The 20925-nt window shown below is 43.3% G+C and overlaps 1 protein-coding gene across 3 annotated transcripts in view; it reads right to left on the bottom strand.

Moving 5' to 3' along the window:
• The window catches only part of SEC23B (SEC23 homolog B, COPII coat complex component), a 49598-nt gene that overhangs the window by 12429 nt on the left and 16244 nt on the right, over positions 1 to 20925 (bottom strand). For all 3 annotated transcript variants that reach the window (XM_007961169.3, XM_007961164.3, XM_007961165.3), the window contains exons 10-16: positions 19881 to 20004; positions 17868 to 17948; positions 14849 to 14938; positions 8878 to 8984; positions 8117 to 8270; positions 4965 to 5042; positions 2232 to 2393 (exon numbers count right to left, since the gene is read on the bottom strand). In XM_007961169.3, coding sequence (XP_007959360.2) covers positions 2232 to 2393; positions 4965 to 5042; positions 8117 to 8270; positions 8878 to 8984; positions 14849 to 14938; positions 17868 to 17948; positions 19881 to 20004 — 796 coding nt within the window. The remainder of the gene's footprint in view (positions 1 to 2231; positions 2394 to 4964; positions 5043 to 8116; positions 8271 to 8877; positions 8985 to 14848; positions 14939 to 17867; positions 17949 to 19880; positions 20005 to 20925) is intronic.

The following is a 20925-nucleotide window of genomic DNA, read 5'->3' as shown; positions in this document are numbered from 1 at the left end:
GCAGCTTCGACCTCCTGGGCTCAAGTGACCCTCCCACCTCAACCTCTAGAGTAGCTGAGGCATGCCACCATGCCCAACTAATTTTTTATTTTTTGTAAAGACAGGGTCTGACACTATGTTGACCAGGCTTAGTAATATCTTTTGATCTTAGAACGAAAAATAATTCTGAATATTCTCAGTTTTGTATGTATTTTAGCAATCAGAGACACTCTCTGTAGATGAGACAGAATACAGATGCCTATATGAAAAATAGCATTTAACACAAATTTTGAAGTTTACTACAAATTATATATTATGGCTGGGCATGGTGGCTCACGCCTGTAAACCTAGCACTTTGGGAGGCCAAGGCAGGCAGATCACTTGAGCCCAGGAGTTCAAGACCAGTCTGGGCAACATGGCAAAACCCTGTCTCTACCAAAAACACAAGAAATTAGCTGGGCTGTGGTGGCACGTGCCTGTGGTCCCAGCTATTCAGGAGGCTGAAGTGGGACGATCACCTGAACCTGGGAGGTGGAGGTTGCCGTGAGCCAAGATTGCACCACTGTACTCCACCCTGGGTGACAGAGTGAGACTCCATCTCAAAATATATATATGTTTATTATTTATTTATAAGTAATATTTTATATATTATATAAATAATTATATAATTTTTATATCAGTAATTATTATCATTATTTTTCTTTTTGAGAGGGAGTGTTGCTCTGTTCCCAGGCTGGAAAGCAGTGGTGCAATCTCAACTCATTGCAGCCTCTGCTTCCTGGGTTCAGGCGATTCTCCAGCCTCAGCCTCCTGAGTAGCTGGGATTACTGGTGCCATGCCCAGCTAATTTTTGTATTTTTAGTAGAGATGGGGTTTCACCATGCTGACCAGGCTGGTCTCAAACTCCTGATGTCAGGTGATCCACCTGCTATCTTAGTAATTATTTCTTTCTTCTTTTTCTATTTTTTTTTTTGAGACGGAGTCTTGCTCTGTCTCCCAGGCTGGAGTGCAGTGGCCGGATCTCGGCTCACTGCAAGCTCCGCCTCCCGGGTTCACATCATTCTCCTGCCTCAGCCTCCCGAGTAGGTGGGACTACAGGTGCCCGCCACCTCGCCCGGCTAGTTTTTTTTGTATTTTTTTTAGTAGAGAAGGGGTTTCACCGTGTTAGCCAGGATGGTCTCGATCTCCTGACCTCATGATCCACCTGTCTCAGCCTCCCAAAGTGCTGGGATTACAGGCTTGAGCCACCGCGCCCAGCCAGTAATTATTTCAATAATAAAAGTAAGTTGTACTCAATAAAGAAAATTTGAAAATGTGTACCCAAGTATAACAAATATTGATATTTTGGTTTTTTTCTACATAGTTCTTTATTTTTGCAGGGAATATTTTAAAAAGTTTCTATTTTGACTTTTTTTCATGTAACATTTTTACGTAAGGACTTTGTATTTTATTATGTTACATACATTTTGTGAATACTGTTGGCCCTCCATATCGGTGGGTTCCACATCTGAAAATTCAACCAACCTTGGATTGAAAATATATGAAAAAAATATGCATCTGCACTACACATGTACAGACTTGTTTTCTTGTCATTATTCCCTAAACCATAGAGTATGACAATTATTTACATAGCACTTACATAATAGGTATTATAACTAATCTAGAGATGACTTAAAGTATATAGGAGGATGTGTCCAGGTTACATGCAAATATTACACAATTTTATATTAGTAACTTGAGTATCTAAGAATTCTGGTATCTGAGGGAGGTCCTGGAACCAATCCTCCATGAATACTGAGGGTCAATTGCATTTCTCAGGTTACTTATTTATTTTCCTATATTAAACATTCGGATTGTTATTTGATTCTCTATTATAGTAGTTCCTTTACTTTTTTTTTTTTTTTTTTTTTTTTGCACAAAGTCTGTTCTGTATCTAGGAGTCTTTCTTTCAGTTACAAGACATGGAATTGCTGGATGTAAGTATACGAGCACAAGGAAAAAGAAAGCAACCATGTTATTTCTTAGAGTTTTTTACATTTATTCCTGCCTTCCACAAATAATAGTTTTATATGTCTTTGACATTTTCCTAAAGGTATTTTTTAATAGAAATTTAAATTAAATTTAATTTAATAATTTAAATTACTATAAAAACTCAAAGTTTTATTTTTTTACAGTTCTGCTCTCTAAGTAAATTTGCTTAAAAAAGCATAGGTGATTCCAATCCTCAGGAAAGCACTCAGGTAGAGCCTTACCTCTGGTGGCCCATGAAAGGAGTAAGAGTAGAGAATGGGCTGGATCATGATGAGGGACTGGGTCAGGTCTTGCCGGGCAAAATGATGTCTGTAATATGACGACTCATCAGGACTATTGTTAAACACTTGAAGAAATGGAGATCTCCTCAGATGGAACATGAACTGCATTCACAAAGAATGAAAGAGAAATGCATATAGTTGTAACCTTCTTAGATACCCACAGAGTAGATCTACCTCAGGGGTCTGAAATAGGAGAACCCAGGAAAGGGCTCTCTGGGTTCACAGAACAGAAAGCATAAGGTGGTACCAGGGGCTGGGGAAAGAGGAAAACTGGGAGTTGTTGCTTAATGAGCACAGAGTTTCAACTCTGCAAAGTGAAAAACTCTAGACATCAGTTGCTCAATAATGTGAATACACCTAACACTACTCAACTGTATGCTTAAAAATGGTTAAGATGGTAAATTTTGTTATGTGTGTTTTACCACAATTAAAAATTAAATTATTTTATTTATTTATTTTTAAAAAGGGCCTCTGGCTGGGCGTGGTGGCTCATGCCTGCAATCCCAGCACTTTGGGAGGCCAAAGCAGGCAGATTACCTGAGGTCAGAAGTTCGAGACCAGCCTGACCAACATGGAGAAACCCCGTCTCTACTAAAAATACACAATTAGTGGGGCATGGTGGCAGGCACCTGTAGTCCCAGCTACTCAGGAGGCTGAGGCAGGAGAATGCTTGAACCCAGGAGGTGGAGGCTGTGGTGAGCCAAGATTGCGCCATTGCACTCCAGCCTGGGCAACAAGAGCAAAACTCCGTCTCAAAAAAAAAATTAAAAATTTATATATTTTTTTTTTTTAAAAAGGGCCTCTGGGTATGTCAGAGCTTCCACAGTTAAAAAAAACGCCAAAGAAACATTTCCAGAGTCACTGTGCCAGGCAGTGGAGACAGAATATCTGCTCTCAGAGAAGTCAGACGCAGTGAGAAAGGCACACTTGGGGCTACGAGTTATGAGCCAGAGTACAGGATAGCACTGGGGAGGTGGGGGTGGAGGGCCAGGAGGAGACCTCCTAGAGCTCTGGGGACTGACGGTGCACCCTGAGAGACATGGCTGAGGCGGCCACAGCGCCAGGGGGAAGGGGATTCCAGGCACAGGAACAGCAGGTGACGGCTCAGGACACAAGCTGGGATGGTGAAGTACGGGTGCAGGGGAGAAAGGGACAAGGGATGACATTGCAGCCATAGGTTCTCACCCTCGAGGATGAGAAGGGGTGGGGACAGACTTTCAGCTCACGTTAAAGAGTTGCCAGAACATGAAAATGAGCTGTCTTGTGAAGTATAAAGCTTCCTGAGACTCCAAATATTGAATCATAGGTTCCTAAATAATAATCAAGGCTGACATTCAATACATCCTATATGCAAGGCACAAAGCACTTGACAAGAACTACTTAATCCTTCCAATAAGCCCATGAGGTAAGTTATCTTACCATCCCTAGTTTACAGGTGAGGAAACTAAGGCACAGAGGGGCGAGCAACTTGTCCAAGGTCACCCCACTACTGAGTGTCGCAGCTGGACTCTACACCAGGCCGCCTGGCTCTAGAGACTGGGCTCTTGGCCTCTTTCCTAGAATGCCTTGACAGAAGGAATCTGAGAAAGCATTTCATCTGGTTTTCAAGCTGTGCTCTTAGAGTCTTCATCAAGTCCTCAGGGGCCCAGGGATGAGGGCTCTGGTGGGACCCACCATAGGGGTGGTACATGGGCACAACCGGAGAAGCACCAACTCTATCTGCTTTATGTGCTGGCTTTTAAGGGCAGCTCCTCAAAGAAAGGATTCCATGACTTAAAAAAAAAACAACCCTGCAAACCACTTCACCAGAGCAACTCCCTACTGCTAGAGGTGGGAAACCAAATTCTACAGGGCTCTGGAACTTCCTCTAAAGTCAGCCCAGCGGGGCCAGCACTGGAACCTCACCCTGACTCTGGCCGGTCCAGGACTCTTCCCACAACACAACACAACTTTAACCTCTCACACATGGGCACCTTAGAGTCCCAGGCACCTGCTATGGAGCTAGGTCACATTTAGTGCTGAACAGGTGACTGGCATTGTGCTAAATATTTAATACTCAATTGGCCTCAGCTCCTGCAATCCTTATAGACACCTATGAGTTACACTCTATTTGCTAAATTACAATGGAGATGGAAATTCATCTACTCTTCCCGCTCCTCTCTCTTGTCCAATGGCTTCCAAAGGCTTTGTTTAGGCTTTGTTCATGCAGAGTGCAGTTACTTTCAGGAGCTGCTTATTGCTCACTCCTGGTTATGATGCACATAATAACCACAGACATATTATTAAATATTTGTTGCACTAACTGTGGTTTTGTTTTGTTATATTCATCTCCATGTGTGCTCATTTTCTTGGTTTGTTGCTGAGGTAGCTGACTGTTTCCCCAGAACTTCTACACATCAGAGATATTTTTTATGGCCTTATATCAGTGATCCTATTTTGCCTGTTCATGAAAATGTATGCATGAGTTTCCTCCCCTCTGCATGTCATCTTTATCTTCTATAGGGCTTAGGGTGCGTCTTGCCTCGACACACATTCGACTCGGGTTGAACAATCTCTGTCACCTATAGACTGAGTCTCAAAACATTAAAAAGGCTTCAGTTTACCCTGAGAATAAAGTTAATTTCTATCAAAATGTACTGTTCTGTAGTTATTTTAGAAACATATATTACTTACCTGAGGATACAGAGAAAAGGAATCTGATAACCTAAAAGAAGTGGGGTCTTCTTTGTTATACTGTCCAAACTTTTGACACTATGGAAAGAAAATACCAAAAAATACACACACACACACAAAGAGAGAGAGAAAAATCTAAGTTAGCATTACCTGGAAATATTCTTGGACTAAGTTACATCCAGTCTGAACTCTGCCACTTACTGTAAGTCCTAGACTAGTACTTCTCAAGCAGGCAAATGACCAGGGGGGTCTTGTTAAAATGCAGGCTCTGGCCAGGTGTGGTGGCTCACACCTGTAATCCCAGCACTTTGGGAGGCTGAGGTGGGCGGATCACGAGGTCAGGAGATCGAGACCATCCTGGCTAACAAGGTGACACCCCGTCTCTACTAAAAATACAAAAAAAATTAGCCGGACATGGTGGCGGGCGCCTGTAGTCCCAGCTACTCGGGAAGCTGAGGCAGGAGAATGGCGTGAACCTGGAAGGCGGAGCTTGCAGTAAGCCGAGACTGCACCACTGCACTACAGCCTGGGCAACAGAGCGAGCCTCCTTCTCAAAAATAATAAGAAGAAGAATAAATTTTTTAAAAAATGCAGGCTCTTGGGAGAAATTGAAAATTCTGCATCTCTAATCAGCTCCCAGGCAGTCCTGGCCTGAGGACCGCCCTGACCAGAGAAGCTAGGTGAACTCTTCCAGGCAACCGTTCCACATGAAAACCCTCTAACACCATGAAAACTAACAATTACAGTTACGCTTTGATGTTCTCTCACACTAAAACTCAAATTTATTTCTCCCAATGGCAGATTTCTGAACCACAATGTTTTATCTTCCTGCCTTTATTTCTGCTCACACATTTCTGGTCACTAAAGAATTGGGTTATTCACCATTTAAAGAAACCACATTTCTAACAATAACTTTCTTCCCACAAAATCTGGGGTCCTTCCACAGTTCTCATCTTCTTGAATTTCCTAGCAGCGTGAGCCAGGTGACTGCCCAAACGTCTTGAAACTTTCTCCTTCAGCTGCTAATACATCACTTTCCTACTTCTCATAATCTCTCCAACCAACCCTTTTCTGCCTTCTCCAATGGTTTTGTTTTCATCCTCCCCCTAACTGTGGACTCCTTGGGGGTTAGTTCTTGGCCCCCTCCTCCTATCCTCACTGCTTTGGGTACAAATGAACACTACAGCCAGATGGATGTCATCCAAATCCACCCTCCAGTGTCCAGTGCTGACCTCTAGCCTGAGCCCCAGTCAGGACATCCACCCAAATATGGGAGTTTTCGTGAGACATACTTCTGCAAGTTCACATTCAATTATCAAAAATAAACTATTACATTAAAAAAAAGAGATTCACCTTCTCGCACCCTAAAATTGCACTCCTTTCCCATCTTCTGCCTCACCACCACTTATGCAGCTACCCACGTGTGAAATATCACTCAATGCTGACTCTTTGGTTTTTGACTTTACAAAGAATCATTTCATCAAGTTTTATCAATTCTTTCAGTTTACATCCTGATTTCAAACCTGCTTCCTCCATCTCTACTGCCACTACGCTGGTCTCCGCACCATTGAGCCTGAAAAATCCTCCAATCACAACAATAGCCTTTTCTCCTTGCAATGTACCTCACATGGTGATATTAAACGTAAACACAAGCATCATGCCGATGTCACACCCCTGCTTAACAATCACACCCAAGTCTCCCTTGCTCCCTAAAGTTAAGGAGCTCCCCAGTCAAGGTGTACCTTCCCTGACTCTGTTCCCCACTGCACAACCTGGCCTCATGTGACACTGGTTTCTTCAAAGTCCTCAGCATAAGCTAAAAGACCCAGCTAGCTCCCGCGGGCTCGTTGCTGCTAGCCCTCCACTCAGCAGGCCTTGCCTTCTCCTCTCCAATGAAGCTATTCTTTAATAAAAAACCTGACTCAAGGCTCATTTCCACAGGAAGTCCTTGTTAACCACCTGGGCCCTCTGCCCTTTGAAATCTTAAAGCAGCACTTTTCAAATTATGTTTGAAATGTTGACACTTCCTGAAAAATGGTTCCATGAGATAGCAAGGGCAAACAGAGGGCTGAACAAAATGAAACAGTTTCCTTACTGGGCCTTTCCATGGTGCCTTTGATCACAAACACAAGCTGTGACTCTCCAGGAAGGTAAGATTATCGTGTGCCAATTATTGATTTATTGCCTTGTGCTGGCTCCACACACACCCCCTTTGCCTGCTGTGCAATGGACATGGGCCCTTTCACTACCTCTCGTTTGCCAGCTGGCACGATATCAAGCTTTGTCAGTAGAGTGCGCTGGAGGTGTCAGCTTCGGGCACCTGAGTGCTCACTCAGCAGCTTCCTGGGCGCCAGGTCCTGCTGCACCGTGGCTTCCCCAGTGCCGAGTTCTTGAAGAACACGGCAGCCAGCAGTTAAAGCAGCATCCCTGCATGCCTCCAATGAGACATTTTCCGGTACACAGCTTTCCCTGGCACCCTGGAGGGTGGATTTTCTTCAAATTCTAGAGAGTGAATTTCTAGCAAGTTCCCCTGGCACAGCACCAGTCTCTGCAAAAGACTCACCAAGGCATGGCCATGCCATCACAACTAAGTCTGGAACAGCCCTGGGGAGAGGGAGCACTTCTTTGGGTGCTCTATCTCAGCCCCAGAAGTAGTGGCTGCCCAATTCTCTATACTTCCTTCTAGCCAGTCTCTCTTCTACTCCCTTATTGTATTCTTTATAAAAGACTTTCCCTGTTTAAATTACAGTGTTACTTCTCTCATCTTATTAAACCCAGACTGATACAAGACATCTCCCTAAACTCACCAGGCCTGGATCCCTATTTCTAAAACTACTTTCCAGATTTAGAAGAAAAATACAAGACCAGAGCATTCACAAAACGACTCATCTAAGTCAACTCAACCCACACAGATTTGTATCACTCCCCAAATGCTCCATGTGTGTTGTTTCCTCCCCAACTATAATGTAAATCTCTGAGGGGAAAATGCACATTTAACACGTCTTTACCAGAATGTCCAGTGTGTGGCATAAGGTAGGCAACTGATAAATTCTTGCTGATTCACTATATAATAATAATTAAGTGACAATTTTCTTCTCTCGAAAGTAAAGCAGAAACCAAGACTGAACCTAATGCCACTGTCCCCAATTTACCAGTCGGATGAGTTGTCGGTCCAGCCACCGGAGCACATCAGGTCCCTCCTCTGACTCCGCTCGGAACACCCCAAGCCGTGCCATCAAGACTGCTGCAGCCTCCTGGTCAAATGCTGCTTCTATGTGCCTGAGCTGACTCTGTACATCTGCCCAACTGACAATTCCAGAGTTAGTGCCATGCTTATGGTTAGGAGAGAACAGAAAGCCAGACATCCATTCAGATAAAGAAACATAGGCTAGGTGCAGTGGCTCATTCCTGAAATCCCAACACTTTGGGAGGGCGAGGTGGCAGGATTGCTTGAACCTAGAAGTTCAAGACCAGCCTGGGCAACATTGTGAGATTCCCATCTTGCTACAAAAAGTAAAAAAATTAGCCAGTTTTGGTGGCAGGTGCCTAGGGTCCCAGCTACTTGGGAGGCTGAAGTGGGAGGATCACTTGAGCATGGGAGGTTGAGGCTGCAGTGAGCTGTGATTGTGCCACTGTACTCCAGCTTAGGCAACAGAGCAAGACTGTCTCCAAATGATAATAAATAATAAGTTTTAATCTATATTTCCTACAGAGAGATGATGCTTCTAGGCAAGTATTCATAGACCCAACTGGGTTAGCCAAAAATGCCTCCTCTTCTGATCAAATAAGCCAATGAGGTCTGGTGAGAACCATTCAATGGAATCAAAAAGGCAGACTAGCAAATGTTAAAGTATCTCTTCAAGGGAAAAATGTCAGTCAGTTGCTCAACAGAAAGGAAACCGGGGCTGCTTACTTTCGGGCGATGGTGGTCACGCGGATGCGTCTCTGGGTGCTGGAGTGCTGATAATGCGTGACAAACTGGATGGCTCCTCTGCCTCCCTGGGGGATCGGGGCATTGTGCTGCAGGATGAGAGGCCATAACCTTGTCTGTTATGGGCACGACTCAAACACGGTGACAGAGCCCACTGTACTCTTCTAAAATGACTGACACAGCAATGATGGGAAGGTTCCTGACACATTTTGAAGGGCACACTTAGGATTTGCACATTTCACTGCATATAACCTTTATCTCCAAAAAAGATGAAGAACTACATTCAACACTGAACTTTAAGTTAATGATATACCTGCTGAAGCGTTTAGGCATGAAATACGTGGATGACTGAGGCTTGTTTTGAAATGCATCAAAACGAAGATGGATTGATGGATCACAAACTGGACAAGTTATTACTAATGAATTGTCCAGTCTGTGATGGACTGTTAATCATTAAACAAACACAGGCATCCCTCACTTATTTGCAGATTTTTTAACAAATTGAAGATTTGTGGCAATCATGCATCAAGCAAGTCTATCAGCGCCAGTTTTCCAATATGTGCTCACTTCATGTCTCTGTGTCGCAGTTCAGTAATTCTCACAATATTTCAAACTTTTTCATTATTATTATATATCTGCTGTGGTGATCTATGATCAGTGATCAGTTACCATTTTAATTGTTTTGGGGTGCTACAAACTGCACCCATATAAGATGGCAAACTTAACTGATAAATGTCGTGTGTATTCTGGTCACTCCACTGACTGACCTTTCTCTCATCTCTCTCCTCCTCCTTGGGCCTCCCCTATTTCCTGAGATACAACAATATTGAAATGTGGCCAACTAATAACCCTACAATGCCCTCTAAATGTTCAAGTGAAAGGAAGAGTCACCCGTTTCTCACTTTAAATCAAAAGCTAAAAATCATTAATCTTAGTAGGGAAGGTACGTTGAAAGCTAAGATAGCTGAAAGCTAGGCCTCTTGCCCCAAACTGCCAAGCTGTGAATGCAAAGAAAAAGTTGTAAATTAAAAGTGAACACATGAATGATAAGAAAGTGAAACAGCCTTATTGCTGATGGGGAGAACATTTTACAAGTCTGAATAGAAAATCAAACCAGACACAACATTCCCTTAAGCCAGGGCTTAATCCAGAGCAAGGTCCTAACTCTCTTCAATTTATGAAGGCAGAGAGAGGTAAGTAAGGAAGCTGCAGGAGAAAAGTTGGAAGCTGGCAGAGGTTGGTTCCTGAGGTTTAGGGAAAGAAGCCATCTTCGGCCGGGCGCGGTGGCTCAAGCCTGTAATCCCAGCACTTTGGGAGGCCGAGACGGGCGGATCACGAGGTCAGGAGATCGAGACCATCCTGGCTAGCATGGTGAAACCCCGTCTCTACTAAAAAATACAAAAAACTAGCCAGGCGAGGTGGTGGGCGCCTGTAGTCCCAGCTACTTGGGAGGCTGAGGCAGGAGAATGGCGTAAACCTGGGAGGCGGAGCTTGCAGTGAGCTGAGATCCGGCCACTGCACTCCAGCCTGGGCAACAGAGCGAGACTCCATCTCAAAAAAAAAAAAAAAAAAAAAAAAAAAGAAGCCATCTTCATAGCATAATGGCACAAGGTGAAGCAGTATGTGCTGATGTAGAAACTGCTGCAAGTTATTCAGATTAGCTAAGATCACTGATGACGGTAGCTATACTAAACAATAGATTTTCAATGTAAAGGAAGTAACTCTTCTGTTAGAAGAAAATATCATCTAGGATTTTCACAGCTAGAGAGAAGTCAATGCCTGGCTTTAAAGCTTCAAAGGGCAGGTTGACCCTCTCGTTAGGAATTAATGCAACTGGTGACTTTATTTTGTTTTTCTAAGAAGGGGTCTTGCTCTGTCACCCAGGCTGGAGTGGAGTGGCATGATCTCAGCTCACAGCAACCTCGGCCTCCCAGGCTTAAGAGATTCTCCCACCTTAGCCTCCCAAGTAGTTGGGACGACAGGCTTACACCACATCTGGCTATTTTTTGTATTTCTGGTAGAGGTGAGGCCTCACCACATTGCCCAGACTGGTCTTGAACTCCTGAGCTCAAGCAGTCCACCCACCTGGCCTCCCAAAGTGCTGGGATTACAGGTGTGAGTCACCGCACCCAGCCGGCTGGCGACTTTAAGTTGAAGCCAATGCTCATTTACCATTCCAAGTATCCTAGGACTCTTAAGAATTGTGCTCAATCTATACTTCCTGTGCTCTACAAAAGGAACAACAAAGCCTGGATGACAGCACATCTGTTTACAGCATGGCTTACTAAATATTTAAAGCCCACTGTTGAGACCTGCTGCTCAGAAAAAAAAAGACTCCTTTCAAAATACTACTGCTCATTGACAATGCACCTGGTCACTCAAGAGCTCTGAGGGAGATATAAAGGAGATCAACGTTTTCATGCCTACTAACACAACACCCATCCTGCCTCCCATGAATCAAGGAGAAATTTCGACTTTCAAGTCTTATTACTTAAGAAACACATTTTATAAGACTATAGCTGCCATACATAGTGATTCCTGGGATGGTTCCAGGCAAAGAAAATGAAGAATCTTCTGAGAAAGAGTCACCATTCTAGATGTCATTGAAACACTCATCATTCATGGGAAGAGGTCAAAATATCAACTTTCACAGGAGTTTGGAATTTTACTCCAATTCTCATAGACAATTTTGAGGGGTTTGAGACTTCAGTGGAGGAAGTCACTGAAGATGTGGTGGAAGCAGCAAGATAACTAGAATTAGAGGTGGATCCTCAGCTGGGCGCGGTGGCTTACGCCTGTAATCCCAGCACCTTCGAGGCCGAGGCAGGTGGATCATCCGAGGCCAGGAGTTCGAGACCAGCTGGGACAACATTGTGAAACCCCGTCTCTAATAAAAATACAAAAATTAGGTGGGTATGGTGGCAGGCACCTGTAATCCCAGCTACTCGGGAGGCTGAGGCAGCAGAATTGCTTGACCCTGGGAGGCAGAGGTTGCAGTGAGCTGAGATGGCACCACTGCACTCCAGTCTGAGCAACACAGCAAGACTCCGTTTCAAAAAAAAAAAAAAAAAAAAGTGGATCCTGGTCAGGTGTGGTGGCTCACACCTGTAATCCCAGCACTTTGAGAGACTGAGGTGGGAGGATCACTTGAGCCCAGGAGTTTGAGACCAGTCTGGGCAACAGAGAGAGACCCCATCTCTATTTTTTTTTTTTTTTTTTGAGACGGAGTCTCACTCTGTTGCCCAGGCTGGAGTACAGTGGCGCAATCTTGGCTCACAGCAAGCTCCGCCTCCTGGGTTCACACCATTCTCCTGCCTCAGCCTCCCAAGTGGCTGGGGATACAGGCACCCGCCACCATGCCTGGCTAATTTTGCTTTGTATTTTTAGTAGAGATGGGGTTTCACTGTGTTAGCCAGGATGGTCTCGATCTTCTGACCTCGTGATCTGCCCGCCTTCGCCTCCCAAAGTGTTGAGATTACAGGCATGAGCCACTGCACCCAGCCTTTTTTTTTTTTAGACAGAATCTCCCTGTCTCCCAGGCTGGAGTGCAGTGGCGCAATCTCGGCTCACTGCAACCTCCACCTCTCGATTTAAGCGATTCTCCTGTCTCAGGCTCCTGAGTAGCTGGGATTACAGGCGCGCGCCACCATGCCCAGCTAATTTTTCTCGTATTTTTAGTAGAGACGGGGTTTCACCATTGTTGTTTACGCTGGTCTCGAATTCCTGACTTCATGATCCGCCCGCCTCAGCCTCCCAAAGTGCTGGGATTACAGGCGTGAGCCACTGCGCCTGGCCTATTTTTTTTTATTAAAAAGATAAAGAAGTGGATCCTGAAGATGGGCCTGAATTGCTACAATTTCATGATAAAACTTTAATGGATTCAGAGTTGTTTCTTATGGATAAGCAAAGAAAGTGGTTTGTTGAGATGTAATCTACTCCTCATGAAGATGCTGTGACATTGTTGAAATGATAAGAAAAGACTTACAATATTACATACACTTAGCTGATAAAGCAGCAGCAAGGTTTAAGAGCATTGATTACATTTTTGAAAGAAGTTCTACTGTGGGTAAAAAGCTATCAAACAACACTGCATGCTACAAAGAAATCTCTCCTGGAAGGAAGAGTTGACCAAAAATTTCATTGTTGCCTTATTTTAAGAAATTCCCAGGCCGGGTGCAGTGGCTCACACCTGTAATTCCAACACTTTGGGAGGCTGAGGCAGGTGGATCACTTGATATCAGGAGTTCAAGACCAGCCTGGCCCATGTGGCAAAAACCTGTCTTTACTAAAAATACAAAAACTAGCCAGGCATGGTGGCAGACACCTGTAATCGTAGCTACTTGGGAGGCTGGGGTGGGAGAATGGCTTGAACCTGGGACGTGGAGGTTGCAGTGAGCCGGGATCACACCACTGCACTCCAGCCTGGGTGATAGAACGAGACTTCGTCTTAATTTAAAAAAAAAAAAAAAGAAGAAGAAAAGAAACTGCCACAGCCACTCGCCCTACAGAACTACCAACCTGATCAGTCAGCAGCCAACAACATCAATGTAAGACCTTCCACCAGCAAAAGATTATGACTCGCTGAAGGATCAGATGATCATTAGCATTTTTTAGCAATACAGTTGACCCTTGAGCAACACAGGTTTGAACTGTACGGGTCCACTTGCATGTGGATTTTCTTCTGCCTCTGCCACCCGAGACTACAAGACCAAGCCCTCCTCTTCCTCCTCCTCCTCAGCCTACTGAACATGAAGACGAGAGTATGAAGACTTCGCGACGTCCATTTCCACTTAACAAACAGTAAATATACTTTCCCTCCCTTATGATTTTCTGAATAACATTCTCTTTTCTCTAGCTTACTTTATCATAAGAATATAGGATATAATATATATTACTTACAAAATATGTGTTAATCAATGGTTATCAGTCAGGTTTCCAGTGAACAGTGGACTACCAGTAGTTAAGTTTTGGGGGAGTTACGGTTGTATGTGAATTTTTAACTGTGCAGTGTTGGCACCCCAACACTACTCAACAGTCAACTGTAAAGTAGTTTTTTAATTAAAGAATGAACAGGCCGGACGTGATGGCTCATGCCTGTAATCCCAGCACTTTGGGAGGCCAAAGTGGGCGGATCACGAGGTCAGATTGAGACCATTCCGGCTAACATGGTGAAACCCCGTCTCTACTAAAAATACAAAAACAATTAGCCAGGCGTGGTGGCGGGCACCTGTAGTCCCAGCTACTTGGGAGGCTGAGGCAGGAGAATGGTGTGAACCCGGCAGGCGGAGCTTGCAGTGAGCTGAGATGCGCCACTGCACTCCAGCCTGGGCAACAGGGCGAGACTCTGTCTCAAAAAAAAAAAGAAAAAAAGAATGAACAATGTTTTCAAAGACATAACACTATTTAACACTTAACACACTATAGTGTAAACATTACTTTTATATGCAGTAGGAAACCAAAATATTCACGTGACTTGCTTTATTGCAATATTCACTTTATTGTAGTAGTCTGGAATTGAACCCACAGTATTTCCAAGGTATGCCAGTACAGTAAAATGCTAATTACAGAATCAAGTTGATGGGTGCACCTAGGTACTACGTGTTCACTGCAGAATTCTTTCAATTTTTCTGTATGTTTGGCATTTTTCATAATAAAATATTAGAGAAAGAATCGATGCACTCAAAAATTCACCAACATGATGATGACTAGTAAAATCCATTACACTTCTAATGACCTTATCAATTCAACAATCTAGGGACAAAAGTAATTTGCTGCCTGACTCCGAATAAACCCTTGAAGGAATAAATAAGAGGTCATGCCAGACTATCATCAGGCCTAATACAATACCCAAGGAATATCGGTTTGTGAAGAAAGTAACCAGAGACCACTGGTTTGAGATAAATCACAGAACAGGACACTAAGACATGAAGACATGTGAAGAAATCCAACTCACCTGATTGACAACTTCAAAATAGATGCCAAGTGTAGATGTTGGATCTAGGCCACAGATTTTCCACTGACTCGTGCCACCAACACCAAGCTCCTAGGGGTGGGAAGAGGAATGTAAAAAACAAAACCAGAAAACCATCCCTATGGTTAATCGCTAATGAAAAGTACTGACTGAGTAGGGCAGGCTACTTAGAGTATCTTCTTTTAGGACAACATTTCAGTTGAAATGAAATCTTCTACTGAAAAGAGAACAACTGCAGACCAGACGAAGGCTTAATATTTGCATTTATACTTTAAAATTAAGCTTTTTATATTGACATTCTGACTAATTTTTATTATATCACGTATACTACACATATATGTTGTTTATATTTATTTATTTTGAGATGGTCTCTCCCTCTGTTGCCCAGACTGGAGTGCCGTAATACAATCACAGCTCACTGTAGCCTCGACCTCCTGGGTTCAAGCAATCCTCCTGCCTCAGCCTCCCAAAGTGCTGGGATTACAGGTGTGACCCATCGTTCCGGGTTTACACATACATTGTGTGTGTGTGTGTGCACGCGTGTGCTGGGGGGGGGTGTCTCCGCATGATACATAACACTGAAATCCACAAATAATCAAGTCAGACTCTTAAGAAAGACTCAAAGTGAAATCACACAGCAGCTCTAAGGTGGAGAGCGGAGAGGGTGTGCTCTGTTCTGTCAGTACTTCCTAAGCTAGATAATGAGCTAGATGGATTCACGGGAGTTCACCTTCCTTGTAGTGGCCTTTTCTAAAGGAAGCAGGTGTTTATTATCTGCTGGAAGGTAAAGAGCTGTGCTCAGGAAAAAGGCCAAGAAGTCAAAGGAGCATTCATGCCTCCTCTTCTTGCCTTGCTAACCCCATTCTAAGCACCAGACAGATGACGGCTCCTCCAGAGCTCCAAAATATCAATGTCTTACTGATACACAAATTCCTTACTTAAGCATTTGCTCTTTAGATGCCTTTATTGGAGAAACAATAAAGACAATTAGGAAACAACCCTTTTATAACCCTCAAAGAAATAAACTGATTTGCGTGAAGATCAATGGATGCTAAAAACCATTAGGCTATTGGCAAACAAGATTTTCATATTGTGCTACACACTCTCATTCAAAAGACTGCCCGCTCATGGCAAAGGGGGAAAGTCTTCCCTTGCAGTAGAAAGGCAGTGGGGCAGTCACCACCATCACCGTGCGATCTAACTCAGCACATCTCACATGGGACAGCAGACATAGTGCCTCTGGAGGTGACACAGCATGAAGTACACACTGCCAAGGAAGAATGCTTGGCAAAAAGGCTTCACCTGAATCTAAACACACCTTTAACCATAACTCTCACTTTACAAAGGCTATAGTATCAAATGCAATGCCGGCTGGGGGAAAAACAGCTACAAAGGGCATCTGGGGGGAAATTAGGGAAAAATATGACTTAGATATTAGGAAATTATTATTTTCTTAAGTTTGATAATGACATCGTGGTAGGAGAACATCCTTGTTTTTAGAAGATGCATACTGAAGTGCTTAAGGACTGTCATGATATCTGCAAATTATTTTCAAAGGTCAGTAAAAAAAAAGTTGATAAGTCAAATGTGGCAAATAAATGACAATCAGATAAAGCAAATGTGGCAAACAAGACAATAGAGCAATTATGGCAAAATGTTAACAATCAATGACTAAATGGTAGGTATACAGAAATTCATCATACTCTTCTTCAAACTTCTCAGTATGTCTGAAAATTGTATTTTCCTATTCTCTGCATCCTCATTCCCCAAACAAAACTTTCATGGCTGAATTCTACTAGAAAAATTAATTAGCTTGTACTAATTCATAAAAATGCCTTCTAAAACTATTTCAGGAAGTCTTCAGCAGGCAGATTTTAAGTCCATGAAAAATATTTTATAACAAGGAAGTCTTCCAAAGCCTTGCCAGGAAATAGGGGTACAAGCCCCTTAGTACTCTGGGAGTAACAAATGACTCATCAGATGGGCTTTAGGGCAGCAATCTGCCTCACTCAGAAGACTACAGGAATATGCTCTCAAATCGCCTTGCCTCTGCCAAGCTCAATAAAAGTTGAATCTAAGTGGTCACTCAGGAATGTTTGTTGCTGACAACATGAAAGAAGACCCACACTTCCAGTGTGCCAGGCATGAACTTCTTCACCTGAACCAACTCACTTAAACCTCCTAACAATGCTGTAGAGTAGGCACTGTTATTATCCCCATTTGCCACATAAGGATACTGAATCACACAGTAAATAAGTCCTTTGCTCGGGTCAGGTGTGGGGTGTAAACCTGCACCCTGGATCCACATCTGTTTCTATGGTCTACCCTCCCACTAATGATGACAGTGAGGGAAGAACATGACTGTGTAACCTCAGCCCAGGACCACCCTAGAGAGGCCTTGCCAAACCCAATGGTTTGCCTCCTAGCAAGTAAAGTGTAATCAGAGGAAGTGGACAATAAGCAAAGCCACTCATTCCAAATGGTAACTAAACTGTTCTCAAAGTCTATTACAAGAGAAAACAGACGTCTGCACACACAGCAGTGTCACCCACTTCCACACCAACTCATGGTGGTCTCTGTTGTAAAAGGCTTGTTATTAGCTGAGTGAGACAAAGGTATCACCTCTAAGGGCAATGAGCAATAGGCTTACTCTGGAAGGACTGTGCTGAATGTTTGCCTTGTGCTGAACAGCATGGCATGGCTTCGGCACAATAACCACGGGCAGTGGAGTCACGGACGATTGGGCTCTAGCTCCTGCATGTCAGTTCTGACCCTGAGCAAGATACTGAACCTTTCTGAGCCTCAGTTTCCTTCTCTCTAACCCTTTAGACGAACAGATGGAAGAACAACACCTCTCCGAGAAAAGTCATCAATGAGGGTTAGCCCTTCTGTCACTGCAGACACATCCGACAGGTGACACATGTGAGATCATCATGCTCTGACACTTCTGACAGGTTAAATCCAGGGCAGGAGGTGAGGGTGATGGGGTTGTTTTCCTTACATTTTCCGACACACATGGTCCTTTCACATTCAGAGATACACATGGACCAATGGCTCCTGCAATCTTCAGTTCCCGAGAGGTCTATAATAAATACATGATAGTGTAAAGTTAAAGATCACTTCAATCTACCCTGCTCTCATCATGGCCACAATGAAAGCTTAGAGGAAAAATATAACACTACTATTCTGCCAAGAGAAAACCCCACATGGATCATAACTACTTAGACCTACAAACTTCCCCTCAGCCACTGAGATTAGAACTTTAATAAAATCCGCCCTTAGACACACGTGAAACATGAGCTTTTTCAACTCTCACAACTTACTTTTTAAACTTTGAAATTACTGTACATGTAGATAACAATTCTAACAATACTACATTCTTTTCCAATCCCTTGTATAAATATATTCACATTCATGTATATCCATAATTATTTGCATATTCCTAATCAGAGAACATACTATTTTGTGTTGCTTTAAAAATACTTAATTCATGAACTCCAATATAATGACAAGGCCAACATACCTAGATTTTTTAAATGTGAATTCATTTCAAAAGTCCATCTTTAAAAGAAAACCCTTAAACATTTAAGATTATGGTTTAAAGTTTAACCTAGATGATTTAATAATTATCTCTAATTCTCCAAGTAATAATTCCAATTATATCTTCTAATGGTGGCCCCCTACCTGCCCGCCAACCTGCGACTCTGTTACCCACACTGAGTGCAGTGGCACAATCATAGCTCGTTGCAGCCTCAAACTCCTGGGCATACGTGATTTTCCCGCCTCAGCCTCCTGAGTAGCTGGAACCACAGGTGTGCACCACTGCATGTGGTTAATTTTTTTTTTGTAATCATTTATAGAGACAGGGTCTTGCTATGTTGCCCAGGCTGGTCTGTAATTCCAGAGCTCATGCAGTCACCCCACCTTGGCCTCCCAAAGTGCTGGGATTACAGACATGAGCCACCGACATGAGGTCTAACACCCTCTTCTAATGTTTTCTCAATGACTTAGAATCAGCTGTATCGGGGCCAGGAGTCCCTACATGGGGGGAAAAAAATCTCGCTATGCTGTCTTTTTTTTTTTTCTGAGACAAAGTTTCACTCTTGTTGCCCAGGTTGGAGTGCAATGGCACGATCTTGGCTCACCGTAATCTCTGCCTCCTGCATAAGAGCAATTCTCCTGCCTCAGCCTCCCAAGTAGCTGGGACTACAGGCACGCACCACCACGCCGACTAGTTTTGTATTTTTAGTAGAGACGGGGTTTCTCCCTTTTGGTCAGACTGGTCTCAAACTCCCAACCCCAGGTGATCCGCCTGCCTCAGCCTCCCAAAGTGCTGTGATTACAGGCATGAGCCACTGTGCCCAGCCCAATGCTGTCTATTTTAGGGCACTCTGGCTATTCTTCAGGAAGGCATTAAACATAACCACTCTGTTATGGCATTAAACATTGCACTCTGTGCAACGCACTGAGCCATGCTGATGGCTGAGTGGATGCAGACCACTGTGTGGCTGCCCCTGTCCTCAGGCCACAGTGCTGCTCATAACACCCACCCTACTTCCTCTTCTATCTCCTACTGCCTTGAAGCAGGGTGGAGCAGAGCCTGCAGGGGAATCAGGCAGGCTCTGATTCCCCTGCAGGCTCTGAAACATAATTTATTTACGTTACTTAGAACATAAATAAATATATAGGTCATACTCAAGAAGAAAAGTGATAAAGTGAATAACATGCTTTGTAACAGCCATTTGGTTGAGATCCTCTTAATTGGCTTTTACACACCCGTGTCCAGCAGGTAGGGGTTGCCAGAAGTCTGGATGCTGATTGAAAATGTAAGAACACTATAATTCCATTGAAGTTTTAAAAGTATGGCCAGGTACAGTGGCTCATGCCTGTAATTCCAGCACTTTGGGACACTGAGGTGAGAAAATTGCCTGAAGCCAGGAGTTTGAGACCAGCCTGGGCAGTACAGTGAGTCTACATCAAAAAAAAAAAAAAAAAAAAAAAAGGTCTACTGTACCTTTACGTCCAAAGTAGCACCAAATGCCATTCGGAAATCTCCATTAAAATCTTTAGTAAAGATTCTTTGGAATGTCTGCTTGAAGAGAGAAGTGTTGAAAGAATCTCCCATTACCATGTAGCCTCTAGGTAAGAAGAAAACAATCAAGTGAATATTAGGAAGATTGAAAGCCATTCAGATGCTCACTCAGTATTTACAAAAATAATTTAAAGAAAAAAAGAAACCAGGTCCCCAAAGGTGCTACTGATTAATTTAAATATAAAAAACAGGCTGGGCACAGTGGCTCATGCCTGTAATCCCAGCACTTTGGGAGGCCGAGGAGGGCGGATCACTTGCGAGGAGGGCGGATCACTTGCGGTCAGGAATTCAAGACCAGCCTAGACAACATCGTGAAACCCTATCTCTACTAAAAACACAAAAATTAGTAGCCATAATCCCAGCTACTCAGGAGGCTGAGGCAGGAGAATCACTTGAACCCAGGAGGCAGAGGTTGTAGTGAGCCAAGATCGCACCACTACACTCCAGCCTGGGTGACAGAGCAAGACTGCTTCTCAAAAAAAAAATAAATAAATAAATAATAACAACAATAAATAAGTAAATAATAAAATAAAATAAATTAAAAAAATAAAAAACAGCATGTTCAATTCACACTTAGGAAAGAAACTACTTTTAAAGCATTAAACAGAATAAGAACAAGGCTAGTTCCTCTCAGTTCTTTGGTATGGGAAAATACCCAGCCCTGTGGGATATCCTTTTCAGGTTAATTTACTGCCTCAAAACACTGAATTCTTGACTTACAAGAATTATTTTTTCCAACTCATGAGTATTAACACTAATCCCTTAATGAAGTTAGAGGAAAACATTGTGTAAAATGTCAGCATTTCATGCATTTGCACAGAGAAGTACAGCTTGATGCAAGTTATGCCTCTAAATGTCATTCATAAAACAAGATCTCAGAATCTGGAAGAACACAAGAAAGATCATCTGGTCCGGCCATCTCAGAGCATCTGAACCGTCTAGTGAGGAGTCAGCTATTTGGCAACAA

The sequence above is a fragment of the Chlorocebus sabaeus genome, chromosome 2 (assembly GCF_047675955.1).
Source record: "Chlorocebus sabaeus isolate Y175 chromosome 2, mChlSab1.0.hap1, whole genome shotgun sequence".
Lineage (NCBI taxonomy): Eukaryota > Metazoa > Chordata > Mammalia > Primates > Cercopithecidae > Chlorocebus > Chlorocebus sabaeus.
Note: the sequence above shows the minus strand (reverse complement) of the source record. Positions and strands in the feature narration are given on the sequence as shown.